The following is an 11,757-nucleotide window of genomic DNA, read 5'->3' as shown; positions in this document are numbered from 1 at the left end:
CCCCGCCCCCCCCCTATAATCCTTTACCTCCTCCCTCTGCCCTTTTTTTTTACTGGCATCACCACTCCTTCCTTCCATTCCTCTGGCCATCCCCCCTATCCAAACCTCATTACACACTTTCCAGATCCATTCCTCCATCCCCTTTCCCCCATATTTCCATACCTTATTCGGAATTTCATCTATCCCCATTGCCTTTCCGTCCTTCAAATTTCTCGTCACCCTCCTTATCTCCTCCCTTTCACTCCCCTGCCTTCTCCTTTCAATTTTTCCCCTTACAATTCTTCCCTCCACGCCCCCCAACAACTCTTTGAAATATTCCTCCCATTCCTTCATCTCTATCCGCTTATTTATCCCTTTCCGTCTCTTCCTTTCCCCATTTACTATTTCCCACACCTGCCTCTCATTCCTCGCCCCCTCCATTTTCCTTTCTCATCTCTCATTCTCTTCCCTTTTTTTGTCTCGCATAACTCCTTATACTCCCTTTTCTCTTTCCTGTACTCCATTCCCTCCCTATTTCCTTTCCTCCACTCCCTTAATACCCTTCTCACCCCCTCCTTCTCTCTACACTCCCTATCCCACCATCCCCTTACCTTCATTTCTTTACCTCTCTCCTTCTCTATAACCCCCAATATCTCTCTTATTCTTCCTTCAGTTTCCTTCATGCATTCCATCCACTCCATCCCTTTTCCCTCCCTCTATTCCACTACCTCCAATCTCTTTCTGAATACCATTCTACTTTCCTCATCCCACACTCCTCCCCCCTCCTTTCCCTTACTTTTTTCCTTTTCTCTCCCTCCTTTCCATGACACAACTAGGTGGCACCCAGTTAGACACGGCTCAATTGGACACGAACCACTCACAGCGCTTGAGACTACAAAGCTCCTAAGCATCGGTCGCTGTGATTGGTGGTGTCCAATCGAGCCGTGATCAATCGGGATCACCCCGACACAACCAAGGGATGGTGATCTGAATCCATCTCATCCTCCACCTCCAAATACTCAATCTCTTCTCTTGTTTCCTCATCCGTCAACACATAAATCAATTACTGAAACCACCCTTGCCCCTGTATACGTCCAATTACCCTCTTCGTCCCATTTTATATCGCCATTTAGTATAGACCAACTCTTCTCCCTTATAAACTCCACCAATTTACCCCCCACCTTGTTTTTCCTATTATCCCTAGACCTTCTCTTCTCTTCCTCCTCCCCTTCAATCTCTTCCCTATCACAAATCCCCCCTATCACAGTTTTTATCCCCTTTTCTTTTCCCTCCATCCATTCCGCCAAACTTTCCATCTTCCTTTCCATATCCATATTTATATACACCCCCACCATCCTTACCCTATTCCTACCTACTTTCAACATCCCTGACATCACCCCCTCCTCTTCCTTTCTTCCCTCATCCTCCATATACAACTCCTTTGTAATCCCCATCAACATACCCCCCATTGCCCTTCTTGTCTTATTTTTCCTCTTCGCCTCCTGCCCTCTATACATAACCCTCCGGCAACCTTTTTTTTAAATACTTCCCTCCCTTTTTTTCCACCCATATCTCCATTAAAACCATCGCATCCCACCTTTTCAATCTATCCAAAAAATCCCTATCCTTATTTCCCAACCCCGCCACATTCCAAAACGCCATCTTCACCGCTTTGCCCTCCCTACCTCTTCTCCCACATCCCTCCCCTCTTCCCCCTCTTCGCCCCCTGCTCCCTATTATCCTCCCAGTCTCCCTCCCCCCTACTTATCCCCACCCCTTTGTCCTCCCCGCTCGTCTTCTCCCTCCTATCCCTGTCCTTTACACCCTCCCTTCTCCTTCCCCCCCCCCCTTATTATCCCCCCTTCCCTTGTTCCCCTTTCCTCATCCTCCCCTCTTCCTTTCTCCCTGTCTGCTTCTTTCTCCCTTCCCAATATCCTTCCCCTTCCATCCCTCAATTCCTCCCTCTCTTCAACCCATTTCCACTTCCTCTATCCACAACCCTCCTTGCCCCATTTTCGCTTTCCCCCCTTCCTTCCTTATCACCTGCCTTATTATCCATCTCATCTTTCTCTCCTTCTACGTTAGATCTTCCTCTATCCATTTCTCCCTTTCTCTCAATTTCCTTTTACTTCTTAAAATCTTTCCCTTATCCTCCACACTCCCCATTGTTATCACCCCCATCCATCCCCTCTCCTACCTACCAGTCTTTAATTCCTTTACTCTTTCAACCACTACCCCCGCCTCTATACTTCCCAAAATCTTTCTTCCCCTCCATCTCCCCTTTTCCCCCTCTACCCCTTTTATTATAATATTCCTTTTCCTCTCTTCTCTTTCTCTCCATTCACTCTTTCTCTCCAATCTTATCCTTTCCATCCATTCCTCCCTCCCTTCTTCCTCCCCCATCTCCTCTCTCTCCTTTTCCTACCCTCACCCCTTCCCTCTCCCCTCCCCCATTCTCATTTTGTCCAATTCCCTTTCCATCTCCTTCAATGTCTCTACCATTTCTCCCTTTTCCCTCTCCCACCTTTCCTCCCTCTCCTTCAGCGCTCCTTTCATTCTCTCTACCTCCTTCCTCATCTACTCTTTCTGTCCCTCCACTACCTCTCTTATCTCTTTTCTTACTCCCAATAACCCCTCCCTCATTTCATCCCTCATCTCCTTTAATAATTCTCTCATACCCCCATCCCTCCCTTTTCTCCCGGAGATCTTACCGTCTTCTTACTACTCCCAAACACTTCCTCTACCTTCCCCTCTCCCTCTTCTCCACTCTCTCCTTCTCTGTTCCTTTTCATAAACTTCTCTATGTCCCCCATACTTCCTCTCCTTTCCCTCTCCATCTTATAAATCCTATCCGTTATCCCCTTCATCCGCTCCCTCTCACCCTCTTCTTTTCCCCATCTCTTACCCTCTCACTCACTCTCTGCCTTTCTACCACGCTTCCAATCACTCCCGAACAGACCTTATTTTCCGCCTTTACCTAATCTTCCTGTTTCGATCTCACTTATCCCCACCTTTCCGTCTCCTCGTCAACCTCCCCGCTCTCCTCGCACTCTACCCCAGCTACGTCCCCTAACCTCAACCTTTCTTTCTCTCCTTCCTCACCCTTCACAGCCCTTTTCCTTCCACTCCCATACTCTCCCTTCTTTCCCTCCACTCCCTCTTTCACCTCCACCCACTCTCACTCACTCACACCTCTCTTATAGCGTATTCGATTTACTGACTCGACCCGAGTCAATGGTCTGTTCTGTTTAGCTGCAAAAGAAGAGCTAAATTATACAAGAAATGCAGCTAAAAAGAACAGACTGTTGATTTGGAGTCGGGTCGAGTCAGTAAATCGAATACGCTATTATTTTCCTCTCACACTCTCTGCTCTGCCAGCTCCAAAATCACCTGCTCACTCTTAATACACCGGCAACGGAAGTCGAATAACAAATTATATATTTCTTCCTTAATTTTAGATGAGTCCTCAATATAATTCTCATTTGAAGCATAGATATTATACTTGACGTAAAATATTTGCGAATTCGAACGAAGGGGGGAGAGGGCAGGGATGTAGGAGAAGAGGAGGGGAGGGGAAAGCGGTGGAGATAGCGTTTTGGAATGTGGCGGGGTTGGGAAATAAGGACAGGGATTTTTAGGATAGATTGAAAAGGTGGGATGCGAATATTTGCGAATAGAGTATAATTAACCTTTAGACGGCCGGGAAAGCCACTTTTGTGGCTCTTGAGTTTAGGTTAAAATACTATTACGTTTAGTGGTATTTTAAATACTAAATGTATTAAATATATATGTACGTATATGTGTACATATTAAAAAATAAAAATTATAAAATGTATAAAAAATATACAAAAAATATAAAAACATAAACAAGTGAAAAATTATAACACAAGAAAAAAGTAGAAAAAAAAATAAATTCAAAACTAAATAAAAAAGGAAATAAAAAAGAAGCTATAAACTTTCTACGTCCACGTCGTTAGCTCTGGGTAATGCTAAAGGAAAGTTCTGACTCTATTCATTTATATTCATTTATGTTGTCAATATTGCGCTTAAGGCTCGAAATTTTATAAATCTATATTCAGAATTAGAATCAGCGATATCAAAAACCCTCAAAATACTATTTTTGAGAAAATAAATATTTTTTATATATGATCGTATGTTTACGACCGGGAAAGCCACTTTGTGGCTTTCAAATCTCGAAATTTTGCGGCATGTGTATGTTACTTATACAGCAAAATTTTTGAGAAAAAAGAATTACTATTTTAATGAAAAAATGCCGTCTAAAGGTTAAATATCTATACAAGAGTTAAGGAAAAGAATTATTTTAGAAACAAATAAAATGCATCTTGCTGTGCTCATTTCTAAAAAAAAAACTAACTTTTGCTGAACGCATTGTATTTACATAATGGTGAAATAATCGAGAGCCCGTTTTGGCAGCCTCAAACAATTCGAGGACTTGTAGAAAACCTGACTTATTCTAATACACGAAGTATATAAATATCATTCGCCAGCATTTGCGAGCTTATTGGCGGTCGACCAAGTAATCTGCACGAGTGTTTACCTTAATATCATTCGTTGGGCAATGTCGGAGATTCTGAAATAGCAGAATGACCCATCGATAGTCCAAATTTACATTAAAAATTTACATTAAGCCGTAATATTAAATACGCGTAACATATTTCATTAATTCATAGTGCGAATATACTGGTACACAATAAACTGGCCAATTATAGTCATTCTATTCTTCCGAGGAATAGTTATGATTGGCCAGTTTCATAAAAACGGTTTTTACCAAAACGGTTTTATCAATGCGTGTAACAGAGGTCTATACTTTGCAAAAAAAGATTTACATTTTTTTACGAAATCATATACGAGAAATGGAAAATCGGTTTTCGATAAAAGGAAAAATATAACAGTAATAAAACATTTTATGCTTATTACAAATAATAATTAATTGATTAATAATCAATTTATTGCTTAAATACTTCAGATTTAATAAAATTCTATTAATGATTAATTGTGTGTTTCCATTGTATGTGACCGTATCAATGTTTGATCTTTAATACTACATAATATATTGTAATACTTTGATACCTATATATTATCGAGCGCGCATTACCGCGTGTATTTTTATACCGTCTATAACGAGCTAGGTGACACGGCATGCGTCGCACCTTACAATCGATCAGGTTTCAAAAATTGTATTTTTTTCCGACGCCCTTAGCCTCATTGCAACCGACACACTCGCAATGCCATATAATTTTGATGTTTGGTCGATCTTAATTGAGAAGGAGGATACAATTCCACCATAGAGCGAAACTTCCTACTGTTGCGTTACTTTTTTTCGTCACTGAGTCAACAATATGTCAATAATTTTTTTATTCTTTTACTCTTTTATTATATTTTTTCTGATATAATTGGCAAAAACGTTTTTAATTCGATGTGTTTTTTTAAGTACATCTGAATTTTAATTATGATTTGAAAAGAGTTAGCTTTTTCATTTAATTTTGATTCCTCGTAATTTTTACGTGTGATAATTTTTAAATAATTAAATGAAGAAATCATAATCCAGTTGTTTTTTTAAAGAATTTAAAATAAATTATAAAAATTAGTTTGCTACTTTTCAAGAGAATGCAGCACAAAGTTTAAAAAATATAATTTGTAGAAAAATGCTTTGAAGATCTTAATATTACTTGGCACCACTACCTCGCATTCCTCGCAACAATTTATGCTCTTTTTCTTTGGCTATTTCAAATAAAGATTACAAGAAATTAATGTCAAATTATACCAATGTAGAGAGTTGTAGAAAATAAAGTCAAAAAAATAAAAAGATTGAAAATATTGTTATTGCTCATATTTCACTAGTGTTTATGTTATTTGTTCCAAACTAATTTTTATCGACATTTTACGAATTTTTTAATCATTTTTATTGACATTTTGTCATTAGATATAATTTTAGTTTGTAGAATGTAATAGTTTTAATACTATTTATTTTTGGTATTAACTTTTCCTAGACACCTGGATGAAATCGGAAAAAATATCAGAAATGTAAATAATATAATAACTATATAATTAAAAAATTCCTATTTCATCGGACACGCACGATCACAGATACACTGTCTATTCTAATTGACACAATTAAAATATGACAGGATAACTTTTACTTTATATATGTTAGTGTGTGTTTGCTCTGAGGAAGGCTCAAAAATGAGTCGAAACATGTAAGCGCGTTTAGTGAATAAAAAAGTTTCACTTTTTATAAGTGTATTATTTGCGCGACGTCTTCTGCGCCCGACTCCTAGTGCCCTTACTCTTTCCAATTCTTTAAAATATTAACTTAAAACTATTTCTCTCTATACAAAGATACGTCCAAAAATCATTTTATATGTATACAGGTCTAAACGTGCTGAAAACAATCTACTTTATAAAAAATTGTATAAATTACTATTTTACTCTTTAATTCACACTAATTCATTGCCATAGCGTTGCTAAATTTCCTTTATTTCTATTTTTAAGATTGATATTCTACTCTTTTATAAAATTATTTCGACTATTTTGAAGAAATAATCGCCAGTAACGTAACATCATCGTATAACCGGGAGCTGTTCGACGTGTATCAACCTGTGGAACATCGGTTAATAATTCGTTGGATCGATCAACTGCGCCTTTCGTCACATTTTTCCGAGGAAGGGGCCACTGTGTGCCCAAACGTTAACCCGATAAACGTAGCGCCATGTAAACCGTGTCACCCGTATTTGTTGTCGAGTTTTTCATCTCTGGAGCGTTAACAATTCGGAAATTGAGCATCGTGGGAAACGGACGCTGAGAGCTTCGGCTGACAAGGGCAGGCACGCCATTAATACAAAAAGCGACTTTGTGCAAAGGAGATTTTGCCGCTCCTATTAATTTTTCTTTACTTTATTTACTACTAATCTTTTAAATAAGATAAGTTTTTAAATATCTTTTTTAGACAAGGCGTAATTTGATTGTGTTACTTTTTCCTAGAACGAAAATGTGAAACGTAAAAATTGTGTACTATCGAAATTAATAAAGCTTTGATTTTTTACATTCTAGAAAAATAATCGGTATTCTAGGTTCCTATTCTTGAAAAGAAACGTATACGAAAAAATAGGGAAATACTGCAGTATACGTAACATATACAATGTTCAGCGTAACGGTCCGCACGATTTTTTGGACACTTCCGACAGTTAAAAAAAAGATCGAAGGGTGAGTATTCATCTGTTTTATATACGCTAAAACATGCGATAAAAAAATTTAAAAAAAGATTTTAAGAACGAAATTTAAAGAAGGAAATTTAAAGAAGGAAATAAGAAAATCAAAGTTATCTTAACCGTTGAACACCACACTATTTTCGCCTGATTTCACTACACATGGGTTACGATAATCCTGGAGTCTTCTCTTGCTTTTATCCCGGGATCTAATGCATCAATGCAAAGAAAGTTTTTTCCTTCCATTGCTCCCACTCCACACTTCTGATTGTTCATAAATGCCGCGCGTTTTTTCAAACGGACTGGGTTACCGTAACCCAGTGTGATGTTCAAGGGTTAAATGTTTTAAATAGCACCATACAATTTTTCTTCTATAATATTCTATAATATTATAGTAGAAGTCTTCAAATCACTATCGAAATGTCACTTTTATTGATGTTTTATTGATTTTATTATTACATACTTATTATTAAATAAGTACACGTATGTATGTATGTTCTGTGTCTAGTGAGAGATACTACAAATAATGTTACAAATTTGATATTAAGTATCAATAAAAACAATAAAACATCAATAACAGTGACATTTTGGTAGTGATTTGAATTTGTCTTGAAGACTCCTATAATATTATGGGAAAAAAATTGTATGGTGCTATTTAAAAAATTTAAGATGACTGATTTTTTTATGAAAAAAAATTTTATTTCTTATTCTTTTATCGCATGTTATAGCCAAATAAACAGATGAATATTCATCTTTTAATTTTTTTTAACTGTCAAAAGTATCTGAGAAATCGTGCAGATCGTTACGCTGAACACCTTGTATATTTCATTTTTCGTATGTTTCTTTTCAAGAATGGGGGCTCTGGTGCTCTAAAATGGTTTTGTACGTATGTATGTGGCCCTGTATGTATTAAAAACTTTTAATAGCAGCGGCAAATAAATAATTATCTAAAATAAAGATTCTTAATATTGTAAATAATTATCTGTTCCGACTAGATTTTGCGATCAGATTTTGGTTTTTCTGAATTAATATACAATTTTGAAAGAAATTAAATCTGACGGAAGCGTGCATATATGATTGGACTGAAAAATTAATTTTTAACTTTTTTTTGCAATTTGAATCTTTTTTTTATACAAATAAAATTTCATTTTCAAATTTCATCGTAAATAAAGGAGGCTAGAGTCCAATTTCCCCTTTGAAAAATATCTTGTCAATAGGGATCTTGTCTGCGAAACAGATATTGAAAAATAATCTTGAAATTTTTCACATTTTTTGAAAGTCTAGAACAGTAAAAAAATTGGGCTGGGCAAAAATCCATCATAGATAAAAAAGTAAAAATATGTTTGCAGATGGAGGATTAAAACTTAATTTGGTGCTTCTCTTGTTAATGCATCTTTGGGCAGTGCACAATTTGCACACCTGCTTGCGGCGACCCTGGGCAAGGGAAAACCAGAGAAAACGTTATTGTCTTAAGCGCGCGCGTATGCGATTATGTAGCGACGGAATCAAGGGTAGCGGCGGCAAACTTCAAGTATATAAATGTTACATAACAAAGCTAGGCTGTGACAGAGCGGACGGATACACGAGGCGGCTTGCACTCGACGTATCCATCCACTTTGGCATCGACGTCGACATTGACGTTCGTGAAATTACATAAAAATAATACGAAAAGAGATGACCTATCGTGTGACAAATGGCGTCCAGTCTGTCAGCCTGCTAGACAGTTTGACGCGGTTAAATGATTTTCTTTTTATTATTTAATTAATCAGTTAAATAATAAAACATCGTTTGTGGCATGATTTTTAGATGAATCGACTGACAGTTGCAAATCGGACGAATAACTTTTGAAATCTAAAGCGGAAGCTTAAATTTAGATCAGTTAATGTTATTAATTGCGCGGAAGTTTTTGAAGTGGAAATTTGCGTGCGATGACCGTTGCCAATTATTTATAATTAAATGATATAATAATTTAATAATTATAAGACAATTTAACAATTATAGGACGGTAATTTAGTAATTACAAGATAAATATATACTAATTTAAATCATTTTTCGTAAAACACTTATCATCCATCAATCTCAACGCTGTTAAACTTAATAATATTGACGTAAAAACATTAAACTGTTAAACGTAACGACATCAATGTCTGGTTCTATCAATGTAGATTAACTTTAATCTTGCTTCAACTCACTTTTTATCTTTTTCTAATTCTAAAAAAGAATAAAAAAAGGATAAAGAATAAATTATATTGAAATTAAAGTTAATCTATATTGGTAGAAATGAACATAAATTAAATTAACTGCCAATTTCGACAATGTTAAACCCCAGTGAACAATAACTTTTATCAGTTTCACGTCTCGGAACTTGTCAGTTGCGTTCATTGCTAAACCTAATTATAATTTCAACTATAATGAGAGATACATTTGACAATGACTAAATTTTATCGTTTATTGAATCTAACATCATCATTTATCGTTCCTGATGTATATAATCGCAGGGTACTGTTCCGTTAAATATCACATAAGCAAAGAAGAGCATCGATTCCTTGTTCGTGGACAACTCACCAGGTCCTTGTGCAAATCCTTGCTGATGTGCGAAGTCAGCTTCATGGTGCCGACAAAAACGAAGAATATGCCAAGGAGTACCGAGAGCGACTTGAGCACTATAGAACCCATCTTGATAACCCGGGATATCGCGGATTTCGTGCGAAAACGCCGCCGATCGATTATCGCCGGAAGCGAACGCGACGCGGACGGCCGCGACTGAGCGCGGATCTTACTCTCGTCGTCGGGTAACGGAGGACCGGCGGCGTCGGCGGCGAGGGGCACAGCGCGCGTCTAGGAGCACATGCTCGCGTGCGTCGCGAGTTAGAAGCGCGTTAGTGGGCGGTCGCGGCTGCAACGGTGACGGCGACGGCGACAGCGACGGCGATGATGTCCATGGCGCGGGTCATCCCGACGTCCTCTGCGACTGCCAAGCGTGGCGCGGCGCATGGATGTTCCTTTCACTCCCGACCCCCAGGCCGGTGACGTCAACGGCCGACGCGCGCGTATCGACGTCGTTGCGCCGGCTATTTTCTAATCGATACTCAGCCGCTTCTCTTCCGCGTTAATCGATGTAGAATACCCTAGCTCGCTTAGGTCCCACTTCGACCGACTTCCAAATTGATGTTGACTGTCATTGTAAAATTAAAGGACTTTGTTTCTGGCATCGACAGTTATTTTAATATATGTATATATTCTATAATTTTATATTTATCTCTCATCTCGAACTGACTATAAAATTTTATTTCTCCCTTCTCGAAATCGAATCGGCGAATACCTAGCGTTAATCTATAAATGCAACCTACAAATTAACTCGACAATAGATATATTCCTTGATTAATCGAATAATGCCTGTATCATTAATAATAATTTAATAATAATTCTATTGAAGTGTGCAGATGCTATAATATATATATATATATAAAGATAAACGTAGTAAAAAGCAGCACTTCAAGAATTACTGAAGCATCAACAATGAGGCTGTTTCTAAGCCTACATCTTTAATAAATAAATAATTACAATGACAAAATAATAATAATAATAAATAAAATATTAATATGCAAAGATTAGAATCCAACCAAAACTTTTGCCGAAACTGAATCGAAATACTCGACTATATGTCAATTTCAACCGATACTGAAACCAAAAATAAAATTAGAAATCCTATAAAGGCCATTTGTATAGACATGTCCATATATAATATAATTTTTCTTCATAAATATCATACTTTAATTATTGAAATAATAACACATATTAAAATTAATATTTATGAAAAGCTAAGCATATGGTTTCAGTCAAAAGTTTTTAGTTTCGATCGGATTCTAGCAAAGATGATCATAAACACTAACATATAAATATACAGAGATTAATGGAATTGTACAGAATAAGTAATATTATTTAATTAGCAATTAAAGAAAATATTAACATATATCAATAAGTTTGTAAGTAAGAAAGTATATTTAAAAATGTACAAAGGACAAAATAAATAGCAAGATCAATACCATGTATTAAATTAAAAATGAGAAAGAAGCAAACTGATCCGAAAGTAGAAACAGCGGAGCAAGAGTGAACAACAGGTAACGAGATAAAATCTTTTATTGCAGCATATGAGAAGCCTAAAATTATTCTGTTAACATAGATAAAATTAACTTTTTCGTATGTGAAAAGAAAAATTAGATTAGAAACAATTACATAAAGTGTTGATTTTATTAATTGGAGCTTGATCGAAGTTATTTTTATTTTACGAGCAGACGATCGACAAAGAACCTCCGCAGAAAATGCCCGTTTTCGGTACCTCGATTTTTGAAACTTTTATTATGCCAAATAGTTACATATAATGACCCAATAACTCCTGCAAAATTTCAAGATGAGCATACAGCCCGTTCAGGAAATAGAGGGGGTTAAAGTTGACCATATCCAATAACGAAATATATCAATTCAACATTTGAATTCGAACAATAACGTCTAAAGCAAAGTCAACATAAATTACTATTTTAAGATTTTTTGC

At 36.8% G+C, this 11,757-nt stretch overlaps 1 protein-coding gene across 1 annotated transcript in view; it reads right to left on the bottom strand.

Annotated features, from left to right (window-relative positions):
• The window catches only part of LOC108759547 (transmembrane protein 35), a 15,237-nt gene extending 5,356 nt beyond the window's left edge, over positions 1–9,881 (bottom strand). Inside the window, exon 1 of the mRNA XM_018505038.1 lies at positions 9,771–9,881. Coding sequence (XP_018360540.1) covers positions 9,771–9,881 — 111 coding nt within the window. The remainder of the gene's footprint in view (positions 1–9,770) is intronic.
• Positions 9,882–11,757: the final 1,876 nt, after the last annotated feature.

The sequence above is a fragment of the Trachymyrmex cornetzi genome, unplaced genomic scaffold, assembly GCF_001594075.2.
Source record: "Trachymyrmex cornetzi isolate Tcor2-1 unplaced genomic scaffold, Tcor1.1 scaffold1929, whole genome shotgun sequence".
NCBI lineage: Eukaryota > Metazoa > Arthropoda > Insecta > Hymenoptera > Formicidae > Trachymyrmex > Trachymyrmex cornetzi.
The sequence above is the reverse complement of the archived record's forward strand: the minus strand, read 5'-3'. Positions and strand labels throughout refer to the sequence as shown.